The 27,780-nt window shown below is 38.9% G+C and overlaps 1 protein-coding gene across 1 annotated transcript in view; it reads right to left on the minus strand.

Moving 5' to 3' along the window:
* LOC106087085 (protein Optix) overlaps nt 1-27,780 on the minus strand; it is a 66,541-nt gene that overhangs the window by 28,545 nt on the left and 10,216 nt on the right. The window contains exons 2-3 of the mRNA XM_013251991.2: nt 18,653-18,771; nt 18,212-18,461 (exon numbers count right to left, since the gene is read on the minus strand). Of these exons, the coding sequence (XP_013107445.1) occupies nt 18,212-18,461; nt 18,653-18,771 (369 nt within the window). The remainder of the gene's footprint in view (nt 1-18,211; nt 18,462-18,652; nt 18,772-27,780) is intronic.

The raw sequence follows: 27,780 nt of genomic DNA on the forward strand, positions 1-27,780 counted from the left end.
TCGTTGATGTCACAGAGAATTTTGTATTCGCTTTTTCCCTTTGAATGGGCAAACGACAACGAGGGGTGTTCAAAGGATGCTGCCAAGGATATGTAGCATATCAATGGTATTGAGTTCAAGTTCATTAAGGACATGCATTTTTGGTTTCTTCACCAAGAGATTGGCAGAGGGCTAAAATGTTGGTTTTCATGTCTGAGTAGTCTCAGGGTTGAATTTCAGTATTTTAGGCTTTTGTGTAAATATTTATTTATCCTATTTGTAAAAATTGTTTATATCAATTTTACTTTCCCTCATGGTAAGGTTATTTTGAATACAGCGATCTATATTAAACCAATTGTCGTCAAAACAAAAAGTAACTGCTAGCATTCACAAATGTAAAACGTTGTTCAATTTAAATAAATATACAATTGGATATCCAACGTCTGTTGTCTATCAAGTGCAAGAATATGGTTAGTATTATGTCAAGGACCAAAAAAAGAAAGGACATTAGGAAAGTATTACTTAATATCCTATAAATAAAGACAACAAGTTTTTTATGAAAATTTTTAGCATTGAAGTTCAAGGTTAGTTGCAGATTTTCTCTTATTCTTGAATAAATTCTATAATTTACATCTAAGGAACTTTTATTCTTTAGATAAAAATGCTCAAAATGGAACACTTTTCGTATTTTAAACCATGTTTACAATTGGAGCAAATGTAGATTTGTGACATTTTCAGTGTGAGCAAATTCACATTGTTTTGAGAGGGTTTGCAGCAAATCTTCAAAATTCAAATGCAATACTTTACAGCACTTTTTCTCAACATCTGACAATTCCTTATTGAAATTATAAACATTTTTAGTTAAATTTAATAAAATCTTTATACCAATTAAATTATTAACTGCTGCTGATCACAATAAAAACGCTTTGGACCTTAATTAGCACAGTTGTTGGAAGTCGTAACAGAACACCGCATGCAAAATTTCAGCCAAATCGGACAAAAATTGATGCTTGTAAGGGCTCAAAAAGTCATATCGGGAGATCAGTTTATATGGGAGCTATATCAGGTTATAGACCGATTCGGACCGAACTTGGCACAGTTGTTGAAAATCATAATAGAACACGACATGCAAAATTTCAGCCAAATCGGACAAAAATTGTTGCTTGGAAGGGCTCAAGAACTCAAACCGGGAGATCGGTTTATATGGGAGCTATATTAGGTTATAGACCGATTCGGACCGGACTTGGCACAGTTGTTGGAAATCATAACAGAACACGACATGCAAAATTTCAGCCAAATGGGACAAAAATTGCGGATTGTAAGGTCTCAAGAAGTCAAACCGGGAGATCGTTAAATATGGGAGCTATATCAGGTTATAGGACGATTCGGACCGGACTTGGCACAGTTGTTGGAAATCATAACAGAACACGACATGCAAAATTTCAGCCAAATGGGACAAAAATTGTTGCTTGTAAGGACTCAAGAAGTCAAATCGGAAGATCGGGGTATAATGGCTCTATATCAGGTTATAGACCGATTTGTACCGTACTTAGCACAGTTGTTGAAAGACACATCAGAACACTACATGCAAAATTTTTCCCATACCAGACAAAAATTGCTGCTTGTAAGAGCTCAGGAAGTCCAATCGCGAGATCGATTTATATATAGGAGCTATATCAGGTTATAGGCCGATTCGGACCGTACTTGGCACAGTTGTTGGAAGTCATAGGGGAACACCACATAAAAAATTTCACCCATATCGGACAAAAATTGCTGCTTGTAAGATCTCAAGAAGTCACATCGCGAGATTGGTTTATATGGGAGCTATATAAGGCTATAGACCGATATGGACCGTACTTGCCACAGTTGGCAAAATTTCAGCCAAATCTGACAAAAATTGCGGCTTTCAGGGGCTCAAGAAATCAAATTGGGAGATCGTTTAATATGGGACCTATATCTTAATCTGAACCGATATGGCCCATTTGCAATCCCCAACGACCTACATCAATATGAAGTATCGGTTAGAAATTTGAAGCTACTAGCTTTCCGTGTTCGATCGCTATCGTGATTTCGACAGACGGATGGACGGACGGACGGATATGGCTAGATCCACTCAGAACGTCTAGGCGATCAAGAATATATATACTTCATGGGGTCTTAGACGAATATTTCGAGGTGTTACAAATGGAATGACTAATGGTATAAAAACGCATTAAGCTTGGCCGGCCGAATTTTGGAAAAACAGCCATTCCTATCACATTATGTCCAAATCAGATAAAAATGTGCCTTTTATATAAACTCAAAAAATTTTTTTGGCAGAGGTGGGTCTATGTAACAGCTATGTTCAAATACGGTCCAATCTGGATCATATTCGGCGCGGGTTACAAAAGGTCGAATATATATCCTCGTACCACATTTCAGCGAAATGGGTTAATAAATGTCGTCCACAGACCTTAAATCGGGATGTCGGTCCTATGAGGGATTCACTCAAATATTGGCCGGCCTTGACCATATTTGGCAAAGATATTTAGATGTCTCATACAACTCACTGTTATAAATTTCTGCATCCGAACCAGGACCATAAATCGGACGTAGCGCAGAGGTTATCATGACCGTCTATGAAGCTTGGTTTAAATACTGGCAAGAACATCAGAAAACAAGTAACGTGCCAAGTTCGGCCAGGCCGAGTTTTGGGTACACACCACAATGGGTTCCGCCTAAACATGCTTTTATTAACTCAGTTCGTATTTGAGTGATTTTGTAACAACCAAATCCTGGAATCGGTTTATATGGGGATATACCACTTTATTGACCTATTCGGATCATACTCGGCAATGATGTTTAAAGTCAGAACAAAAGTCCTTGTGCCAAGGTAGGTTTATCAGTTTATAGGCCGATTCGGATCATACTCGTCACTGATGTTGGAAGTCAGAATCGGATACAAATGGTGGCTGCTATGGGTTCAAGAAGTCATATCCGTGAATAGGTTTATATGGGGGTATACCGGTTTACTCACCAATTCGGAGCATATGATGATGGATCGGCAATGATGTTGAAAGTCAGAACAAAAGCCATTGTGCCAAGTTTCAGCTAAATGAGATTCAAATTTATGCTTCTAGGGGTTCAAGAAGTCAAAACTGGGGATCGGTTCATATGGGGGTTATATCAAAATCTGAACCGATGTGGTCCATTTGCAGTGACCAACGACTTACCTTCAAGCGGATATCTCTATTTGCTCGTACGCTATCGTGGTTTCGACAGACGGAAGGACTCAGGATGTCAAGACGCTCAAGAATATTTATACTCTATAGGGTCTCAAGTGTAACCTCAGAAAGGCCTCTGGGTGGTGGGCTTTGCACCTACCAGAAAAGTTTTATCCATCGAACTTGACGCAGTGTAAATATCTAATCTATAGTGGTTTAAAGTCGCAAGGATAGGGCCCAATTATTTTGTGGACTTTAGAGTTTAATCTTTCACACAGTACGCTCGATAGTATTTTATCTGAGATGGGGAGCAGACTTATTCCTCTGTAGTTGGCATATACTGTCTTGCCCCTTTCCTGGGTACTGGAAATAGAAAGGTGTGGTTCCAAACATTACGTATGTGTTTTTCTAGCCATATTGCGCATACGAGCTTATGCACACACCTTATAAGCGTGTCGCTTCCGGTCTTAAACAATTTATCCGGCAAACCATCGGCTCCTGCTGCCTTATTGTTTTTCAGCTGGGTTTCTGCTACGTGAACCTCGTTCTGATTGGGTGGTACACATTCTATACCATTGAGAAAATTGTTCTTTCCATATCCTCAGCATGCTATCTGTATTCTGTTATAATATTTCCTTCTTTGCTATCGGTTTGATGTTTCGATTCGCTCACACTCACATCTTTCCATTTTCTTGTTCTTACGGTCAAGACATTTCTCCTCTCTCCTTTTTTCCCCCGATACTTCCCTTTAGCTTGCTGCATTTCTACTGACTATTAAGTTGCCCTGTATGTCACATTCTTGTCTTCAGCGATTCTTTTACACTCTTGATCGTACCATGGGTTCCTTGGGGCTGGTTTTTGGTACCAAGTATGGATTTTGCGGCTCTTTCCATGGAGTGGGCAATGGTTTCCATCCCGCAGCTACAATATCAGGTCAAAGAGAGCTTTTGGACCAGCCGAGTGCAGTATGCCGTTGCCACCTGTTGTTTCGTGCAGTGGCAGATCTTCCTTTTCTCGCCAAACTAAGACGGGTGCGAACCTTTGCTAAAACAAAGTTATGATGTTCGCCCCCAAATCGACCGTAACACGCTGGTTGAATTGTTTCCTCTTTGTTCGCATTAAAATCTCTCAGAACGATTGTAACATCATGGGCGGAACAGCGGTCATATTCTCCTTCTAGGTGCTCGTAGAAAATATTCTTGGTCTGTTTGTCCTTTTCTTCCGTCAGGGCATGGGTGCTGTTAAAGAATTCAGCCCTTATATGGATTGCGGCTAACCTCTTATCCACCGGATTTGAGCTGAAGGCAAGATGTTTCAGTCTCCGACTAAACACAAATCAGACACGAATTTGTCTCATTCCATGACAGTTTTAATATATAGCGTCCCCTCTCGGTGTTGTTGTGGAGGGTTTCCCGAGACATCGCGCACTTTCTGTATGGCAGTAATGTCTGCCCTGTACTTCTCCAATACATCCACCAATGTAAATTCTGCACCCTCTCTATAAAGAGTGCGAACATTCCAGGTGCATGTACTCAAGTCATGGTCCTTAAAACGTTTGCGCTGTTGTCAATTTAGGGGATATCCGATTTCAGTCTCCTTCGTTTAGATCTTTACCTACTTGTGCTGTTTTTTACCATTTTAAGAGACATAAGACGATGAGAGAACAGATTGTTCACAGATCGTTCACCGTAGCGCAGAGTTCGAATCCTGGCGAGACCATCAGAAAAAAATTTCAGCTGTGATATTCCCCTCCTAATGCTGGCAACATTTGTGAGGTACAATGCCATGCAAAACTTCTCTCCAAAGAGGTGTCGCACTGGGAACGCCGTTCGAACTCGGTTATAAAAAGGAGGCCCCTTATCATTGAGCTTAAACTTGAATCGGACTGCACTCATTGATATGTAAGATTGCCCCTGTTCCTTAGTGGAATGTCCAAAATTTGCAAAATTTGCATTTGTGGGTCGTTCACAATCGCATAAACGAGGTGACGAAAGAGCAATTTGATGAAACGGCTAAAGTATCGAATAGGGCAACGATGCCGAGGAAACTTTAGAACATCTACAGTATTTGTGTTTCGAACAGGCAAGCATTTTATAGTGGCATTTTATGAGTTGGGATGTGAACGTTGGCAAGTTTTTAGGCTTCACAAGTGATATGGTGACTATAACGGTAGGAATATCTTGCAATCGGTATCTGGACTAAATGTCTCAGTGTATCTTATTGAGGACTGCCTTTATAACCGAGCCGATTACCTAACCTAACCTATTTCTCACGGAATAGATAATTGAAATTAAAGATCTCACTTAACCGAGCATGCTCTTACAAAACTTTGCATCGATGCATTTCATGGGAAATACCTTATTTTTAGTGTGACCATGTCACCTTTTCCAAAAAAGTTATTTAATTTCCCAGAGATCTCATCCCGTTTCCCAAAAACTTCACAAGCAATTATTTCTCATCATAAATAAATGTTGGTGTATTAACTGCCTTCTTCATGTTATTTTCATTTCACATGAGATCAATGAAAATCTCAAGTGCTTTGTACAACCACCATGTTCTACCAATTCAATCAATATTCACTTGCAACAACAGCAGCATAAGCAAACAAAAGTATTGTTGATATATCCGTGAGAAAATTGCATTGCCTATCAGCAGAAGTGATATTCAATTCAAAATTATGTATAATTTAAGCCTACTCACAGCAGATCGGCTAGCTGGCTGGCTGACTATCTGCTATGGTAGGTAGGTAGGTATTGTAGGTAGGCCGATGGCTTGGCATATAGATTGAATGGCTTGTCCGGTAAGTAGTAGCCAGGTTGTTAACATTTCTTAAGTGTTTCAAGAGATGACCAGACACAGATATAATCCCCCTCCCCTCAAAATAAAATCAATGTATAAAAGAGTTATTGAGTGCTGCATAATCACCTTGTGCAATAGATGCATCGCGATGCTCTGAGTTCCAGACACCCGGCATGGATATTCCTGTAAACACTAGTCGATGAATATCATTGACTAACATTGTTGTTGTTGCTGCATTTTTTTTTTTTTTGTTCTCCTGACCATTATTAAGGTTGTAAAGCATGTACATACATGATTTTTATCAACAGCCTGAGAGAGAGAGAAAAAAGGACGGAGGTTTTTTCAGAAATCCATGCTTAGATGGCTAAAAAGGCTGTTGCTGCACACACACACACACATTTAGTTGTTGTGGAATATGGGAAAAAACGCTAAGAGATTGTGCTTGCTTTAATAATGGGATGACTGGGCGAAAAATCCCAAGACGACTGGCTAAACAAAGAAGGCAACCTCAGTGCTAGTGGCTGGCTAAAAGGCTAAACTATACTGCAGCAGGAAAACAATTTTGTTTGGTGTTAATGGCTGCTGTTATGGATGCAAACTCATGTACAAGGTTGCCAAGAGCAAAAAAAAACTACTATCTGTAACAAATAATTGCCCAACCAGTCCAGATAAAAAAGTTAAGTTCTTCACTTAAACTTCGCCTAAAATTTGTTCTTTATACAATCCAACTCGGATTTTTTTTAATCCACATTTTTTAGGTAATTTTGTCGACAGATAAATATTATCTGAAAAAATTTTTTTTAATTTTACTGTGATTTTTCGAACAGCTCCAGAATATGGTATGAAATGCAATCTTGAATTTCTTTTTATTCAAAGCATAGCATGGCAAAGAACTTGTAAAAGTTGAACAAGTGTGTGATATTATTAGAAACACTTTGACTGGCTAGTGGATCACGATTTCCGATACGCCATGTATCTTCATTAACGTCTTCTTCATTTGATTGAGTACGGTGTAGAGCCCGCTTTGTTTTGAAACAGGTCTCCATAAGTCCTCCAACCTTCCTTATAGTAGCAAGAGAAAAGAAAGTCTTACTTTCCACTATTGAATGAAGATACATGGCGTATCAGAAATCATGATCCACTAGCCAGCTATAGTGTTTTGAATAATAACACACACTTGCTCAACTTTTATAAGTTCTTTGCTATGCCATTCTTTGAACAAAAAGCATTGAATATGATCTCGAGCTGGAAGATCAAAATAAAAGAGCGCAAATAGATAAACCAAACGAACGGATCCGTCGCTGTGCTGTCAATGCGGCCTAAGCACAAAAAGCACTTGCAGGATCATTCATAGAACGTTGAAGTGCAAAACAAAAAAGAGTATGGCAATGTTGATGTGTTTGTTGTTCTTAGTTTGTATCCGATCAGTGTAAAGTAAGGATTTCTTCTCTCTTACTGCGCTAAGTAGTGTTAGGGGACTTATTCAGCCCTACTTCAAAACAAAAGCGTTATCTACACCGTAGTTAATAGTCTATGGGTTTGTAAGTCACCTTAATCAATTGGACAAAGGTGTAGATGAAGATACATGGCATATCAGAAATCATGATCCACTAGCCAGTCAAAGAGTTTTGAATAATAACAAACACTTTCTTAACTTTTATAGGTTGATTGCTAGGCTATTGTTTGAATAGATAGATCCTTAGTCCCACAATTGGATCTCGGATGCGTGGCGGTTTCGCTTAAATTGTCCCCCCACCCCCCATCTCCGAGATCTGGGTTTTTTGAAAATAGGGTAAAGGGAGGAAGGGTACGCCCATTAATGTTTTGATGCTAAATCACCTCACTCTCTTGGTTTCGGTGGAGGATCGGAGTACCCAAACCCTTTGCCCCGAAAGTGGATATCAGACTCATACTCTACTCCCAAGAACCACATTTGAGCTACATTTAACACCAAAAGACCCAAAAGAAAATTTATTTGAGTCCTGTATTGTCGTGATCAACATTTTCTGCTGTATGGCAGGACGTGACCCAGATATTTGAATTCTTATATCAACATTAGATTCAAACTCTACTGCCCTAGAACTTTCGATTAATTCCCTTACTATCCCGATCGAACTACACGTCTTATAGACGCGTATTAGATGGGGAGGACGGTTCCGGACTCTGTCCCAAATGTGTATATTAGATTCATAGTCAACTCTGAAAGACCTTTCACGTTATACCCATTTTGTGACGTTGGACATTCATGCCCGTTTTGGGGATTTGGGGTTGGAGTGGCCCCGTATACACCTTGAACCAGATTCTTATAACAGAAGTGTACTCGACTTCCAAACACCCATATTGTCCCAATCAGTACACATGTCCTGTTGAGGGGTTTTCGATGGGAGGGGGAAGTCTCAGACACCAAGGAATACATTTTTGTATCAGATTTTTATAATACTTTTAAATACCTTTGATTTGATATCCATATTGTCCCATTCGGTAAATATGTCATGCCGGGAGGGTTTTGGGGGTAGGAAGGCCCCTCAGACACCAATGAATATATTTTTATATCAGATTTGTACTCTACTTTTAAATACCTATCATTTCATACTCATATTGCGCAAAGCGGTAAAAGTGTCCTGTTGGGTGGTGTTTTTGAGGGTATGGGACCCCCCGACACTAAGGTTGACATTTTTATGCGAAGTTAGTACTCTACTCTTAAATACCTCCCATTTGATAAGCATATTGGCCACAGCGGTAAAAAGTCCTGTTGGGCGGTGTTTTTTGGGGTGGGGGACCCCCCGATATTGTCCCAGTCGGTAAACATGTCCGTTCGGGTGGATTTTGAGATCGGGCGTCCCCCCTTGTTAGTTGACCCCAAAATTTTATACCAATTTCGAGTTTTTGGGATACCATGAGGTGGCATGCAAAATTTCGCTTAAATCGGTGCACGCATCTCCAAAATCTGGGGTTTTTGAAAATTGTGGTAAGGTGGAGGGTCCGCCCCTCTTCTGATATCAAAAAATTTAATACCCTATTTTCACCGGAAGCTATACGGAACAGACAAACAAACTAACAAACCGACACAGCGCAACAATTTAATTTTTATATAATAGATTTTGTCAATATTTTTTATTAATGGAAAATGTTGTCAAAATTTTATATCTATAGAAAATTTTGTAAAAATTTTATTTCCATAGAAAATTTTGTCAAAATTTTATTTCCATAGAAAATTTTGTCTAAATTTTATTTCCATAGAAAATAATGTCAAAAATTAATTTTTTTTGAAATTGTCAAAATTTTATGTCTGTAGGACTGCGAGCTAATATATGTAAAATCGGTGATTTGAGTGCATTTTTAGTATTTAGAGCGCACCACAAGCCGATGAGCATGGGCGGATTAATATCCGCACCCTCTTTTCAATTTTCAATCTAACCCAACCTAAGTAAATAAAATAAAAAATAGTTCAAAAAATTATTTGTATATAAAATTTTGTTAAAACTTCGATTATATAGAAAAGTTTTGTTTCAAAAAAATTTTAGAATATTTTTTTAAAATTTAATTCTCTTTTAATTTTTTTTGTGTATTTGTACAATAAAACTCATACATGTTAACCCTGGTCATATAAACCACAACAAACACCACATTAAAAATTGACTCAAACAGACAGGCAGTTAGAGAAAGAACTGGTCAATCGATGGCATGATGGTCTTGGAACGCCAACTGCCGCCACCGCCATTAAATTATAATCACAATCATTACTCGACTAATGATTCGCTTCCCCTGGCTCCTATGTAACGCAACCATCATTCCTGCTCCCGTACACCAAGCAATTGAATTTTAACTGAAACCTGATGAAACCATTACAAAAGCTGGCAAAAGCCTGTATAAAAATATCTGAATCATTGCTTGGCTAAGAGCTTAGTGTAGTGGAAAGACTAAAAAAGGCTTCTGAAACAAAACGATACAAAGCTAAGAAACGAATAAAACGCCGCCACCTCTACTACTACCATCTATCCGCCGAATCAGGAGCAGGGCAGGAGGAAAAAAGGCAACTTAACTCAATAAACACCATTTCACCGTGTTGCACATCAAAGTGAACTGGTTGTGAAATGTGGACTTTTCAGCTGCTCCTCATTTTGCTTGCAAAAGAAGCCAACTCTTCTTGACAACCCTCCCCCCCACCCAAAGAGAGCCCGTATTATAGCCTCAAGTAGTTGCAGTAGTAGTGTTAGTCCCTCCGAGTAGCTGATGGTGTTCCTACAAAACACTTTTGTTGGTACCATTCCTCTTGAATGTTTGGTTGGTTCATTGCTTGCTTAATAATTGCGCATGCGCGCATACTAAAAGCAAAAATATGGAGACTGCATGGACTGCTACAACACAATGTCGTTACGCTTGTAACTGTTTGGCCAAACTCAAACAGAGGAAGACGACTAAGCAGCCTAAGAAAACGATGAGTTTTGTGCAAAGTTACATTAAATTTTGCCTTGTCATTCGAACACTTTAATGCACACATTCACCTGAATGTTGTTTTTTTTTTAACAAAAATTTTTGCAATATAAAATTATTTCATTGCTTTAATACCATTTAAAATGCCATGGAAATGCAAGTATATGACGATGGGTATACACAAGTTTTATGATATTTTAAAACTAAGTCTTATCATTGAAATTTTCATAAGTTTTTTTTAAGGGAATAGAACCACCTATTTTTTGGTAATCTTATATTTAGTGAAACTAAAAAATTCACAGATTGTGTAGGTTGGTCTGGAAGGAAACATAGGCTATATAATTGTTTGATATCGGGAGGGGGGCGGACCCTCCCCCTTACCCCAAAAGTACTACCCAATAAAAATAAAAGTGGACCGATCGGAACAATATGGGATTCAAATGAAAGTTATTCAAAAGTAGAGTACGAATTTCATAATAAAAGTTGGGTCCTAGTACCTGGGTGGCCGCCCCAGACCCTAAACCCCTTAACATAGAAATATTTGGCGATCTTGACAATATGGGACTCAAATGAAAGGCATTCGGGAGTAGATCTCGATTATGGTCAGGAAGTAGGAACAGGCTTTATAATTTATTGATAACGGAAGGAGCGGATCCTCCACCGTTACCCCAAAAACACCACCCAAAATCAAAAGTGGACCGATAAGAACAATATGGGTATCAAATGAAAAGTATGCGGAAGTAGGTAACGAAAATGGCACATTAGCCAATCACGGATATATGGGACTCGGTTTGTTTGGTCCGTATAGACTGAAAAACGGCAGAACCGATTTTCTCGAAATTTTCGTATATTGTGAATGCTGGTCTAGGCTATATAACTTTTCGTTAACGGAAGGGGGACGGACCCTCCCTCTTATGCCAAAAACATAACCCAAAATCAAAAGTGGACCGATCGGGACAGTATAGGTATCAAATGAAAAGTATTGGAGAGTAGAATACGAATATGGTATTACAATTTGAGTCTAAGTACCCATCGGCCCGCCCCAACCCCAAAACTCCCCCAAACAGACATATTGGGCGTTCATTTCAATATGGTGCTCAAATGAAAGGTATTCGAGAGTACCTACGAAATTCATCTATAATGTCGAGAGTCAAGAGAAAATCCTTCTTGCCATATTTCGAGAGAATCGATTAGCAAACGACCATTTGATTGCAATATTACTGCAAATCGGACGAACATATATATGGAAGCTATGTCTAAATCTGAACCGATTTCGAGCAAACTTTATAGACATTGTGGAAGTCGTCGAGGAAAGCGTTGTAGAAAAATTTTGGAAGATTGGTTAATAAATGCGCTTGCAGTGGGTCTAGGAGTGAAAATTGGGCGATATATATACATAAGGGCTATATCTAAATCTGAACCGATTTCCATGAAATTCAGCAGTACTGTTGAGAGTCAAGAGAAAATCCTTCCTAACAAATTTCAAGAGAATCGGTTAACAAATTACCATTTTATTGCATTATTACTGCAAATCGGACAAACATATACATGAGAGCTATATTCAAATTTGAGCCGATTTCTATGAAATTCACCTGTAATGTTGGGAGTCATAAGAAAATCCTTCCTGCCATATTTCAAGAGAGTTGGTTAACAAATTACCATTTTATTGCAGAATTAATGCAAATCGGACGAACATATATATGGGAGCTATAACCAAATCTAAACCGATTTTTTCCAATTTCAATAGGTTTCGTCTCTAGGCCGAGAAACATGCCCATACCAAATTTGAAGACAATCGGATGAAAATTGAGACCTGTAGTTTGTACACAAAGTAACATGGGAAGACGGACAAACAGACAGATGGACATGGCTAAATCGGATCAGAAAGTGATTCTGAGTCGATCGGTATACTTATCAATGGGCTAATTTATTTTCTCCAAAATATTGCCGTATATTCCATATGCCCTATTTACAGCCTCGCTAGCCGCACGTATGTTGCATAGACGCGCCTGTCATCCAATATTGCCAGTGGAGGGCGTCAACACATATTGGTACTGATCTCCTTCCTAATTTACCCCAGTATCCTCCTGGTGTTGTTTCGGTCTGGATGCCCCCATAGAATTTTTGCTCTCCTTCAGCCAGCTACCTAATTCGAGCGCTTCATGCGAAATTTCTCGCCCATATTCTTAACTCAGATCGCGTCGCCACCAAGGATCCTCAAATACCTGGCCCCAAAATTTTTACTCTTTGGGGGTGTTTGGGAAAAGGGCGGTGCCCCAAATACATGGTCCCCATTTAGATATCAGATCTAATCTACCCTCAAATATCTTTATTTGAGCCCGATATTGCGATGGTCCGTGAATAATTGCTGTTTGTGAGGCATTTTGGGGAAGGGGTAGAACCCCAGAAAATTGGTCCCAAAAGTGGTTATCAATCTCGTACTCTTCTCCCGAATATATTTAATTTGAGCTCCACATTGACGTGGTCGGTAGATATGCTCGATTTAGGAGTATTTTGAGGAGTGGGGTGGTCCCCACCAACATAGCCCTGAGAATATATCAGCACCGTTTTCTACTCCCAAATATTATTTATTTGAACTCCATATTGGCATTGGTCTCAAAATTGAATATCAAATTCGTTTTCTAATCTCAAATTCCTTTCATTTAACCCCTTATTGCGAAAGTCAGCAAATATGTCCGGTTCGTGGGATATGGCCTTTAAAACTATCAATATCAGGATCCACTCCCTTTAAGATCCAAATTGTCATGGTGAGCAAATACATCCCATTTAGGGGTTTTTATGGGAACGGAACGTCCCCTAGGCAGTTGGTCCGGAATATTGACATCAGATTCGTGGTCTACTCCCAAATACCATTCATTTGAGCCCCATATTTCAATAGACGCAATCATGACCGGTTTGGGGAGTGTTTTTGGGGGATGGGGCAGCCGTTCAGTGACTTGGCCCTGAAAATTTTTTAATCATATTGGTGTTCTACTCTAAAATACCTCTTTTTACAACCCCATATTGGAATGGTCAGCAAATACGACCGATATGGACACTTTTTCCCGAATATTGATATTAGATTCCTGCTTTACTCCCAAAGGTATTTCATTTGAGCCCCATATTGCTATGGCCGTAAATTTGTCCCCTTTTGGGGTGTTTTTGGGAGGGACGCCCCCCAAACACTTGGCCCCACATTTGGATATCAGATTCATAGTCTACACTCAAATACCTTTGATTTAAGCCCCATATTGCCATGGTCAATAAATAAGTCCTGTTTGGGGGTGTTTTGGGGAAGGGGTGGACCCCCAGAAAATTGGTCCCACTTTTGGATATCAGATTCGTATTCTACTCGCAAATATCTTTCATTTGAGTCCCATATTGCCATATTCGGTAAATATGTCCGATTTAGTGGTGTTTTGGGGGTTGGGGTGGTCTCCCTAACACTTGATCCGACATTTGGATATCAGATACGTTTTCTTATTCTAAATTGCTTTCATTTGAGTCCCATATTGTCGTGTTTGGTCTAACTACATATTTGGTGGGTTTTAGGGAGGGGCGTCCCCCTACGTACCCCACCCCAAATTTTTATTTTTAGGGTACTATAAGACAGCACACAAAATTTCGCTTAAATTGCACCACCCATAATCGATACCCGGCGTTTCTGAAAATATCATGCGGCATTCTTAAATATCATGCGGTAACTCGGTCCATGGCTCTTTTTGCAAGATTAGGGGCTATTTTATTTCTCCTTACCCGGAACCCAAATGATGAGAATTGTTTAATATGTAGCAAGGGCTAAACTCGCTCTGATAATCTTGAACTGTCTTTGACTTCAACGCCCTAGTTGCCATCGCCCCAAAAAACATCTAACTATACTTGAGCATGTTCACAATCGCAACTCCCATATATGAACAAAGCCAGTTCAAGCATTCCGTCATTGCTCGCAACACCGCCGGAATTACTGTTTCATTAACAGGCAGGCGATAGAATAGCTCGGATTCTGGATCTGCATTATAGACGCACATACTCATTCTCTCCAGCAGCTTCGAGCCATTTTGGGTTTCTCTAGTCTATCCATGCATCCCTGGTTTGTGTACACACTGGTCCATACACGCTAAAATTTTTTTGGAATTTTTTGTGCCATAAAAATTTTGACAATTTAAAAAAAATAAGTTTTGACAAAATTTTCTATGCCAATCAAATTTCGATTACAATATCTATTAAAATCCAAATTTTGGCCAAAATTTTTGCAAAACTCAAATTTCAACAAAATTCGCTTGTAATCAAGTTTTGACAGAATATTCAAAAAAAATTTTTTTTTTGTTAAAACTTTCCACGAAAATCACTATTTATCATAGGCGAATCAATCTTTTAACATTTCTATCATAAAAAAAAATTGTTTAAGGTCACCTTGAAACAGACTTTCAAAGACTTCATGCGTCAGGCGCCAGTACCATAACGCCTTCTGCATAGTATTCTATTTATATCTTTTTGATTTTGCATCCTTTCACCTCCATATCAGTTCAACTTCTTGAAGCGGTCACTGTTTTTATGTGGCTACCAGCAGCGTGCTACAATGGTTGGCGGCTTGGTCATCTAATAGACCACAAATGCGAAGGAACGAGAAATAAAACAAAATAAAAAAAAAGCGCATAAAAATTTTGTAATTTTAGACCAATAATTTTTCTAGACCAAAAAAACTTCTCCATGGGTAGAAAAAAACTCCTTGGCAAGATAAACAGAAAACCAAAAAAAAAGATACGACAACCGCTTCAATCAAGCCAAGCAACAGGGCACCGCAATCTCCAAGTGTAAAGTGAGTGTAAGTACCGGCATATGAACTATGACAATGCGGTTGCCGATCGATCGATATGCATGCGTATGCCATATGCGATTGAACGATCGGCGGTGGTGGTGGCGGCGGCGGCGGCGGCCTCAGATCAATGAAACGGAAAAGCTTGAAAAGATACCTCCTTACTACTACTACCACTACCACCCAGTGTAGCAGGAAGGGGCAGTGCAGAAACGGCTGAGGCAGATAGCTGCCACCACATCACAGCGGCAGCGACAAGGCGGCTTGTCGTTCAATTTCAAAAACTTAAGTAGAGATAGATGTGGCCGGCGATCGAGCCATATCGTGATGTCGTTGGGGAAGCTGGAGCATAAAGTGCTTGTTTAGTTTGAAATGCCAGCTCTCTAGGCAGTACATGAAAGTGAGCAGCAGAGAGAAGGCGACATGCAAATGTTTTAAAACGTTTTGACTTGATTTAGAGGCTGTAATGACTTAGCTGAAGGTATCAGTTTACCTACAAGTTAATGATATCCGGTTACAAAAACAACGCCACATAGTAAATCTTGTCCCCCCGTCCGTCCATCTGTATGTCTGTCCACTACTTGCACACATCTCAAAAGTGAGTGACGCAGAGTGTTGGTTATTATGAGGAAAATAAAAACAACAACCCAAACAATGCGTCTTACGCTGCGCCGCTTACCGCTACCGCATCGTCGTTGGTGGTGATGATGATGGTGATGGTGGTGGTGGTGGCGGCTTCATCATATGTGATACTATACATCCATCATAAGTGTATCACATGAAATTTTCATGATGATATTCCTTGCTGCCTTTTCTGTTGTTTTTGTTTGTTGCTGGAAGCAGTTCCACTCAACAAATAAATCGTCCCAATCGACAACCACACACAATTCCTAACAAACTATGCTGCGGTTTCGGTATAATTTTTTTGTTCTTCTTGAGAAGAGTTGATCACAAGTAGAAACAACAACAACAACAGTAAATAACATGGCACACAGAACACTTGTCCACCTTTAGGAAATGTGAGATGAGCGTAAATGAATGCAAGCAAATAACTAGGCAAGATGACCAACAAGCAGCCTACTACTATATGACAGGGTCATCATACCGGAGTGGGAAGAAAGCCAATGAAGCTAACTAACAAAATTAACAAAAGACATTATAAACCCCATATTTGGTTTTTAAAGAATTTTTATACGCTCCACCATAGGATGGGGGTATACTAATTTCGCCATTCTGCTTGTAACTACTCGAAATATGCGTCTGGGACCCCATAAAGAATATATATTCTTGATCGCCGTGACATTTTATGTGGATCTAGCCATGTCCGTCCGTCTGTCTGTCGAAAACAAGCTAACTTTCGAAGGAGTAAAGCTAGCCGCTTGAAATTTTGCACAAATACTTCTTATTAGTAAGTCGGTTGGGATTGTAAATGGGCCATATCGGTCCTTGTTTTGATATAGCTGCCATATAAACCGATCTTGGGTCTTGACTCCAGGAGCTTCAAGAGGGCGCAAATTTGGGGCTGAAAATTTGCACATTTTGTTTTGGTATGCAACAACTGTGCTAATTTTTGTTGAAATCGGTCCATAACCTGATATAGCTGCCATGTAAACCGATCTTGGGTCTTGACTTCTTTAGCCTCTAGAGGGCGCAATTCATATCCGATTGGAATTAAATTTTGCACGACGTGTTTCGCTATGACTTCCAATAACTGCGCTATGTTAGGTTCAAATCGATTCATAACCTGATATAGCTGCCATATATACCGATCTTGGGTCTTGACTTCTTGAGCCACTAGAGGGCACAATTCTTGTCCGATTTGAATGAAATTTTGCACGAAGTATTTTGTTATGATATCCAACAACTGTGCCAAGTATGGTTCAAATCGATCAATAGCCTGATATAGCTGCCATATAAACCGATCTGGGGTCTTGACTTCTTGAGCCACTAGAGGGCGCAATTCTTATACGATTTAAATGAAATTTTGCACGAAGTATTTTGTTGTGATATCCAACAACTGTGCCAAGTATGGTTCAAATCGATCAATAACCTGATATAGCTGCCATATAAACCGATCTGGGGTCTTGACTTCTTGAGCCACTAGAGGGCGCAATTCTTATCCGATTCGAATGAAATTTTGCACGAAGTATTTTGTTATAATATCCAACAACTGGGCCAAGTATGGTTCAAATCGGTGCATAAGCTGATATAGCTGTCATATAAACCGATCTTGGGACTTGACTTCTTGAGCTTCTAGAGGGCGCAATTCCTATCCGAGTTGGCTGAAATTTTGCATGACGTATTTTATTATGACTTTCAACACCTTTGCCAAATAAGGTTCATATCGGTGCATAATCTGATATAGCTGCCATATAAACCGATCTGGATCTTGATTTCTTGAGCCTCTAGAGGTCGCAATTATTATCCGATTTGCCTGAAATTTTGTTCGACGGATCCTCTAATGACCATCAACATACGTGTTTATTATAATCTGTATCGGCCTATAGCCTCATACAGCCATATAAATCGATCTCTATTGTACTTCTTGAGCCCCCAAAGAGCGCTAATCTTATTCGAATTGGTTGACATTTTATACAGGTTTCCAACATATAATTTAATTGTATCTTGAAATCGCTCTAATAGCAGAGCAAATCTTTTGTTTTTCCTTTTTTTTTGCCTAAGAAGAGATGCCGGGGAAAGAATTCGACAAATGCAATCCATGGTGGAGGGTATATAAGATTCGGCCCGGCCGAACTTAGCACGCTTTTACTTGTTTCTAATTTGCAGTGTATAATAACTGCTAAACCTTGCAGCAAATATAAGAACGGATCATACTGCCTAATCAAAAGTTATATCACCTAAACTTAAGCTTTTATCACTTTTCAGACACTTTTGTACAATTTTTGCACATATGAAGAAGATCCAGGAGAAAAATCAAGTTTTAGGGTCAACATTTATGTTTGCCTTAAAGGCCACTTACCGATTTTTAGCTGCCGCCGCTCTATCACGTTGACGACGATTTTTAAACCAGTTACCAACTTGCGTGGGATTCAAGCCCGTCGCCTTGGCCAATTCACGTTTTTTCGTTGGATTTGGATAGGGATCCTGTAGGTACCATTCACGTAGGAGACTTCTCGTACGTTCTTTGAAACAGTGCGTTTTCTGCTCACCATCCCAGATGGTGGGCGGTAATGGGAATTTTTTCCTTACACGATATTTATCTACGGGACCTAAAAATAAAAAAAATTATTTTAGTATTTTTTCGAATAAAAATTTAAAATTTGTTTTATTTTAGTTGTACCGCCCTAATTAGCTTGAAATACGCAGTTATTTTCCCGCATACCTATTACCACAAAAATTAGATTTGCTTCATCATTAAGCTATTTTCTAAAATAAAATTCGTTGAGATTTTTAGACTTACCCAGTGAGCGTCCTCGTAATTTTTCAGCCTCTATGTAATGGGCTTCCAGCCACATTGCCTGCAATTTTCCATATGAGGCTTTTGTAAATTTATGATTTTCAATTATTGCATAAAGTTCCCTGCGGGCAAAAAGAATCACAGAAAAAAGAGAAATTGCCAGATTAGATAATTATGCAGTTATTGTAACAAAGTTATGCGTTATTATTGTGTTAAGGAAAATTGCCCAACTTTTATGGGCCAGCCAGCCATCATACAGTTAGCGACACAAAGTATAATGACTTAAGATTAATGAGAGGAAAAAGGGGGTTGAAAAGAGCTCAGAGAAAGTTTTTTTGATACTCGTATTGTTATATAAAAACACTTTGAAGATTAGTTTTGCACTTTCATGGGGTAAAAAAATCTACAATTAAAGGTGAGAAAATAATATTAAATTATAAAAGTAAAATACTAAAAAATGAAAAAAAAAAATAATAAATACAAAATATGTGTTAATTAGAAATAAAATTTTAACAAAGTTTTCTATATAATAAAGATCTTGGCAAAATTTTCTACAGAAAAAAAATTTTGACAAAATTTTCTTTATACAATTATAACAAAAATTTCTACAGTAATGAAATTTTGACAATTTCTCTACAGAAAACACAAGAAAAAAATTTTTCAGCGGTGGTTATCGCTTCCTTATACTAGATAAAGGGGATTGAATAGAGTTGAGAGAAAATTTTTTTGATATTGAGATTAGAATGCACTTTCATCGATGAAAAATTTATGCAATTTAAGGTGTGAAAATAATATTAATTTATAAAAAAAATAATAAAACTCCAAACAACTAATATAAAATAAATATAAATAAAAATAAATTATTCCACTATTCAAATAAAATATAAAATGTTGACAAAATTTCTAATAAAAAAAAAATTTACAAATTTTTCTATGAAATAAAATTTTGAAAAAATTTGCTATGAAATAAAATTTTGACAAAATTTTGTACAAAATAATATTTCAACAAAATTTTATGCTGAAAAACAAATTTCTACAAAAACACAATTTTGGCAAAATTTTCCACAGAGCAAAACAGAAACAAAATTTTCATTTCCCCTCCTAATGCTGGCGACATTATACGGTACTATGCCGTGTAAATACTTTTCCCAAAGAGGTTTCGCGGCTTGCCGTTTGAACTCAGATATAAAAAAGGCCACTCATCACTTGAGTCGGACAGTACTTTTTGATATGTGAGAAGTTTGCCCCTGTTCCAATATTTCCTATAGAAATAAATTTTTTGTTTGTTTCTCTATCGAGACGAGCTCAATGATCGGAAAATACAAATGGAAAAAAAAGCCAGAGATAGGAACACACACCAACCACTATGGGACACGTTTCGTCTTTGGTTAGAAGACTTTTCAACCATATTAGGTGTAATGGCTTCAAGGGCCCTGCGTTGGTATATTTTATTTGAATTGTATAAATAACGAAAAATACGCTACTCCTTCTTTAACTCTCTAATATCGTTTTAGGGTGGGGACACTTCGATCTGAATGTGGATATCGAATTCGTGCCATTATAGCCTATGACGCCGAACGTGTTCGAATCCTGGCGAGAACATCGGACAAAGCGGTGTTAATCCCCTCTTAATGCTGGCTACATTTGCGTGGTACAATGTCATGCAGGGTCATTTAAAAAATTTTCCCCAAAGAGATGCGGGACGCCGTTCGGACTCGGCTATAGAAAAAGGTCCCTTATCATTGAGTTTAAACTTGAATCGGAAAGCACTCATTGATATATGAGAAAATTGCCCCTGCTCGGTTCCTGGTGTTTTTAAAAATTTGGGTAATGAGAAGCGCTTTTAAGGAGAGGTATTAACACCTCAGACATTTCGACTCAAATATGGATACTAAATTTGTGCTGCACTTCCCAATCCTTATAATTTGAGCCCCATATTGTCATGGTCGGTAAATATGAACCGTTTGAAGGGTGTTTTGGGGCTGGGGCGGCCACCGACACTTTGCACTAAAAATAGATTTCAAATTCGTTCTTATTCCCAAATACCGTTGGTTAGAGCTCCATGTTGCCATAGTAAGGGGGAGGGTCCGCCTCCATCCGACATCTAAAAATTATGTAGCCTATGTTTCCTTCCAACAAACGTACACAATCTATGAACATTTTAAGAAAATCGGTTCAGCCAAGTCTCATATTGTCACAATGAGTCTAATAGCGTTTTTGAGGGGTAACGTGACCCCCTATACATCGATCTGATTTTGTATGCCAGATTCGAAATCTACTCCCGAATACCTCTCATTTGAACCCCATATTGACATGAACGTCCAATATGTCTGTTTGGGAGAATTTGAATACCATATTCGTATCCTACTTTTGATTTTGGGTGGTGTTTTTGGCTAAGTCCCCCTTCCGATATCGAAAAATTATATAGGCTATGTCTCCTTCCAGACCAACCTACACAATATGCGAACTTTTCGAGAAAATCGGTTCTGCCGTTTTTGAGTCTATACGGAACAAACAAACCGAGTCTCATGTATCCGGAATTGGCTAATGTGCCCATTTGGACTTTTTTGTGGGGGTAGGGTGACTCCCTATAATTTGACATGAATTGTTTTGCCAGTTTCGTTATCTACTCCCGCATACTTTTTATTTTATATCTTATTGTCCTTATCGGTCCACTTTTGATTTTGGGTGGTGTTTTGGGGTAACGGCGGGGTCCGCCCCCTTCCGATATCAATAAATTCTAAAGCCTATTCCTACTTCCTGACCATATTCGTAATCTACTCCCGAATTCCTTTCATTTGAGTCCCACATTGTAATGATTATCAAATAAACCTATTTTAAGGGGTTTTGGGGCTGGGGCGACCCCCCAGGTACATGGACCCAACTTTTATTATAAAATTCGTACTCTACTCTTGAATACCTTTCATTTCAATCCCGTATTGTTTCGATCGTTCCACTTTTATTTTTGGTTAGTACTTTTGGGGTAAGGGGGAGGGTCCGCCCCCTCTCGATATCAAAAAAAAATTATAGACTATGTTTCCTTCCAGAACAACCTACACAATCTGTGGTCATTAAAAGGGAATCGGTTCAGCCGTTTTTGAGTCTATACGGAACAAAAACAAATTGAATTTTTTTTAGAGAAAATTTCGTATAAATTGTGTGTTTGGTAACATTAGCAATCTTAATTAACATGCTTCTACCTTGAGTACCTTTTGAAGGCCTATATAATTTGGAGGCAATCATTATTTTTCCATAGTTGTTAGTTTTTCGATTTCCATTCAAATTTTATTTATTTTTCTCTCTTTGTTTCAGTTTACTTCTTTCAACTTTTAATGTCATGCCCTGAATGTGGACAATCATATGCCGCCCTACTTTTTGTCGCTGCGTGTACGGTAAGGTAAGTCATTTATTGTAAAACAACCCTAATAAATCAGAAAACACTAAAAACTCACACCTCTTCAACCCCCTGTTGAGTAATAACTTCACAACGGGATGTACCCAAATAAACTTCAACATTGTACCAAACATTTAACAACAGAACTTAGGAAGCTGAAAAGGTCGTGGGTATAAAGCCAGACAGACGGACGGCAGCAAGAAATGATGAACTTTTAACATTTATGACTAAATTGGTCTAGGAAAATGGAAAGAAATCAAAAAAAAACTTTCTTTAAGGCGATGATTTGGCAAAAGGAGAGAGAGGGAGTAAGAAAACAAAGTTTATTTAGGAATATGTCAAAAACATTTGCCATGTGCGTCCACTTGAAAATCGAAAAATGAAAGAAATTTCCCCATAAATATATTATCGCCTATATTTCTAGGAATTGTTGATTTAGAAGAAAACAACAATAAATGAATTTAGTCAATTTATTTAATCCGGGTAACATGAAAACCCCACAATATTGGATCATTGTTGGGGTTTTTTATTAGGTTTTTGTTTGTTCGAATTCTTTAAACACACACACACACATACGTACCTATAAAACAAAATTTAAATTCCTTTCTTGAAATTTGATCATTTTCAAATTAAAGCATAAAAACAAATTAACGGAAGCCTTTCCGTTGTCATTTGAGTAGCAAAACAGGGCTTACTGCTGAGCTGATATCAGTCAAGTCAAGCATCCCTAATGATTTCGTCTGAAATAGAGATCATTTTTGTGGAAGATGCAAAAACGTGAAAAAAATCCCCAAAAATTCACAACATTAAGAGTTAGTTGAACGGTGTGATATGCACATAGAGAAATTATATGGGTTTTTTGGTCATGCCCTACACCACAACGCTTTGAAATATGATTTTGAATGCAGATAACCACTACAAAAAAAATAATTAGTGTGAATGTGAAGGAGACCCGTAGCCCTGAATATCTTGATAGCCACCTTCAAAATGTTTGACATAATGGGGTTGAAACAAAATCGTGATCTAGCACGATCCTGATATTACTTCAGAGTCTGCCTCCAAACTCCCATCAAACCGTTCCTGATTACCTATGGCGATAAATAATAGTTATTTGATAGCAGAAAACGAATTTTATACCAATTTTTTAGTTCAAATGTTTAGGGGTCGTGTCACCCCATAAACTTCTCCTAAACCAATGGCAATTGGAGCTCAAATAAAAGAAATTTGAGAGTAGAGCACGATGCAGATCTTGGAGATGGGGCGATTTAAGCGAAATTTAGATTGTTTATAATAACTTAAATATAGAAATTTGTATCCTTATTCCTTATATTCCAGCCAAATGGAATATAAACCAATAAGCACAATATGGGACTCAAATGAAAGGTATTTTAGACCAGAGCACGAATCTGATATATGGGGATCCGCCTCACCCCCATACCGGATATATTTACCGACCATAGCTATATAAGGCTCCAATGAAAGGTATATGGGAGAAGAGCACGAATATAACATCCACATAAAGGGTGATTTTTTTGAGGTTAGGATTTTCATGCATTAGTATTTGACAGATCACGTGGGATTTCAGACATGGTGTCAAAGAGAAAGATGCTCAGTATGCTTTGACATTTCATCATGAATAGACTTACTAACGAGCAACGCTTGCAAATCATTGAATTTTATTACCAAAATCAGTGTTCGGTTCGAAATGTGTTCATTCACCATCTGAAAGGCCGTACAGGCACCCCCAAACAGGACTTATTTCCTGGCTTGACCGCATAGGACTATAAGAGAGTGATAGAAGGCGCAGCGGTGCGGGCCCTGTCCAGCTAGTTTTTTTAACTGAATTTTGTTGAGACACTTATTACTGTGTAGTAATGCTTATGAAATTATTTCATCCGACAAAATTATGTCGATAGGCTTGAGGATGCGTGCAAGACTACCAAACATGAAATCAACTTCATTCATGGATCAATCATTTTTCAATGTTTTTAAATAATTGGTTTTTTTTTTTGCTGTTTTTGACATCTAATTTATTAATTGCCACTATATTCCGTGTCTTTACGACCAGTAAGCGCATGTTTCATGCTATTCCGTTGAATAAAATAGAAGGTTGCATCACCGCCCCGAATGGTGGCTCAGAGATAAGCATTCCTTTCTATGCCACTTAACGCCTGGGTTTGATTCCTGGTGAGAATATCAGAGATTTTTTTTAGTGGTGGTTATCGTTTCACTTATCGTAGCGACATTTGTGAGATTTTCATCCGTTTTAAACTTCTCCCTGTGTCACACCGCCCGGAGTCGGCTATGAAAAGAAAGTCCTTTGTTATTGCCTTTGTTGTAATCTGCGGAGTCGAGTAATTCTTACTCGACTCTGACTCCGGGCAGATTGCTCGATTCCGACTACAAATTATTACAATTATTATTACAGCCATTACAATCCGATTACCATATCCTTAATTGTTTTTCATACCACGCCGTGGTGTCATGCAATGACATAGGAAATGCTCCAACGTCTCATCATCTTCCGCGCTTGCCCTACACATGCTATCACTTGCCGCACCGATTTTACATAAGTCAGCTAGTATTCGTATGTGTCCTGTTATGAAACCAAAGCTATACTGACCCACTTCTCACTTATTTTCAGTAATAGTCTCGTCCTCTCACGATCTATTGTAGATCACCCCATAGGATTTTCGTCGTCCTACCGACTGTTTCGTTGTTCCACACCCTTAACTCGAACTGCATGGACCCGAAAGGCTTCGGGTACTCCAAGTTTATTGACATTAGCTATAACTATCAAATCTTCAGCCCTTTCATTCCCTCTTACTCCGTTATGGCCCGGCGGAGTAAGAAAAGGCGTAAATCTCTATCGTACACTGCATGACTGTTCGTGACCTTACCGTCCTGGTTGTTATTGCCCTTATGGCCATTTTAGCACCACGCCACCTCACGCATTCCCTGATCGCCCGGATCTCCGCCTGCAGGACCGTATTATGGTCAGGCAGTCTAAAACAGATCTCAGTCGATGGGTTCTCAATGTAGACCCCTAGGCCCACTCTGTCCCCTAGCTTTGATCCATCCGTGTAACATGATCTTCCATATGTCAATACTAGGGTTCCATCAGTCCAAGACTGTGCCGCTGGCAGCAGTTCTTTCGCACCCGACCTCAAGTGTCGGAAACCTCTTCCCTTCCTTCCAGATTTCCTGTCGTCGCCTCGATTTTACCGCGATGGTATGAGCTGCTCCCACCCTCAATCCTTTTCCCATCGCCTTAAGTCTCATAGCCGCAGTAGCTGCCTCACACTTAATCTGTATGTCAATGGGTTGGATATCTAGAATAGTCTCAAGTGCCCTAGTGGGCGTGGTCCTCAACGCTCCGCCTATGCCAAGACAACATGTTCTCTGAAACTGTTGTTTGGTCCTTATGTTACACTTTTTCTCCTTACCAGTCAACCAAGCTACTGAGGCGTAAGTAAGTGTTGGTCGAATTATGCTCCTGTAGAGCCTAGTCAGATATCGGAATCGTTTTATTGAGGAAACGTGGTGCGTCAAATTGGCCCACCTTCGTCTTCCTCGTGAACAGGAATATTTCAGTCTTCTCTGGGTTAAAATTGAGACCCTTGGGTCTAGCCCAGTCACATGCCATATGCAAGATCTTTTCGGCCCTTCTGCATAGCTGGTTCGGATCCTTACTCCAAAGAAGTATTCCAACATCGTCTACATAGCAGACGGGTTCAAATGCCTCTTCAGTCAGCATTCATAATAGGTTTTTAATGGTGGTCACCCAAAGAAGTGGCGATAAAATGCCCTCCTGTGGCGTGCACTGTGCCACTTTCTCCCTTATAATTATGTCATGGGACCTACAATTTATCCACCTGTTCCTTAGCATATGATTTATCCAGTCTCTAAGGACCGGGGGCACCGATACTGGTCTAAGGATTGGACCATCGATTTCTTGGCATCGAAGGATTCTTCTATTTATTTTATGCACAACCTAGCGCAAGGAAGTCTCCACAGACCTTCCCTTGAAATGGGCATGCTGTTTGTATTTGAGCAGTTCGCTGGATGTCCTACTGTTTATCATTGGCTTTCGGAGTATATGCAAGTCCTTGGCATGGTGTGAAAATAATGGCCAGATGAGGCGTCAGATAGTCGGCTTCCTTTTATAGTAACGCCGGAAATGTTCCATCAGATCCGGGTGACTTAAAGGGTTTGAAGCTCCTCAAGGCTTCCTTGACCATAAATTTCGTTATGATAAGCCTTCTATTAAACCTCATTATTCCAAGATTCCGGTGTCTCCGTGAGTCCCTTCATATCATGTGCATAATGCTTTTCAACAAAAGCCTCAACATGTCCTCAGGTGTCTCTGCTCTCAATCCCATGTCGTCTACTAACGTTTCAGTTTGGACATGGGTTTTTGAGAGAAACTGTTTCATCTTGGCGATACATCATTGACGCTATCGACCTGTTCGCAGAAAAGCTTCCAGGAGGCACGTTTTGCCGCTCTAGTAATCTTATTGTTTTCCTTGAGCCGTGTGTAGTACACATCCCATTAAACTTCAGCATTTTTACGACGTGCTCTATTGTAAAGTCTGCAGACCTCTTTCCCATTGTTACGAATCTCCCAAGGTTTTTCTTGGAGTGATTTCCTTTCCCAAAGAAGACAACTATCTTCGAAAGACCATTCTTGCAGTCGGAATCCTGTTCATATTTTCGTCAATGTCTTCTATGATTGGACAATCTATATTATCTTGCCCAAGTCTTCTTCTGAGTAGTCTTCCGAATTTTCTTCTATGTATGGTAAAGATTGGACCTTACGTGCATATAGCTGTCATAAATACCGATCTCGCGATTTAAGCTCTTGGGCCTCTAATAAGGGGAATTTATTATCCGACTTCGCTGAAATTTTGCATAGTGAGCTATATGAGGCTCTTCGACATCCCTGTTTAATATCACCCAAATCGGTCTAGATTTGGATACAGGTACTAAATCCACCTTTCGTCATAATCATAATCCGGTCTTTCGTCATAATCCATTATTCATTCTCTATGGCAGCTATATCTAAAAGTAGACCGACCTCCACCATATTCAGAAACGATATATATGGATCTAATACTACTCATTGTACCTAATTTCAACGAAATCGCTTAAAAATTGCGTCTTCTATGCGCCCAAGAACAAAAATCGTAATCGGATTGTAATGGAACGAATTGTCATTTCAAAAATAAAAATGGGTTACATTATATGTTTGCAGGTTTAGATATGGGCACTATATGAACCAATAACCCCATTTGACTTTTGAAGTATACCAGTTTTGACTACTCTTCATTCAAACTTCTGAACTACTTAAGAAATTTTCTAATATTTTCTGCGATAGAAAGTTTTTATCGAGAAAAATATTATTAAAAATTTTTTTTCATACATCTTAGCGCTGTGTCTGCCTGTGACGCTGACGCCTCGTTTCGAATCCTGATGAGAACATCAGAAAAAAATTTCAGTGTTGGTTATGTCTGTTGCTGGCGACATTTATGGCATTAGGCACTATGCCACGTTAAAACTTCTTCCCAAAGAGATATCGCACTGCGCTGTTCAAACTCGGATATACAAATGAGGTCCGTAATAATTGAGCTTGATCTTGAATCGGACAGCAGATTGTCCCCGTTTCTTTATGGTATGTTGCATTAGGTTAGGTAAGAATGGTAATCTACTTTTCTTGGATTTGGTTCAATTGATTGCT

Source organism: Stomoxys calcitrans, chromosome 5 (assembly GCF_963082655.1).
Source record: "Stomoxys calcitrans chromosome 5, idStoCalc2.1, whole genome shotgun sequence".
NCBI classification, from domain to species: Eukaryota; Metazoa; Arthropoda; class Insecta; order Diptera; family Muscidae; genus Stomoxys; species Stomoxys calcitrans.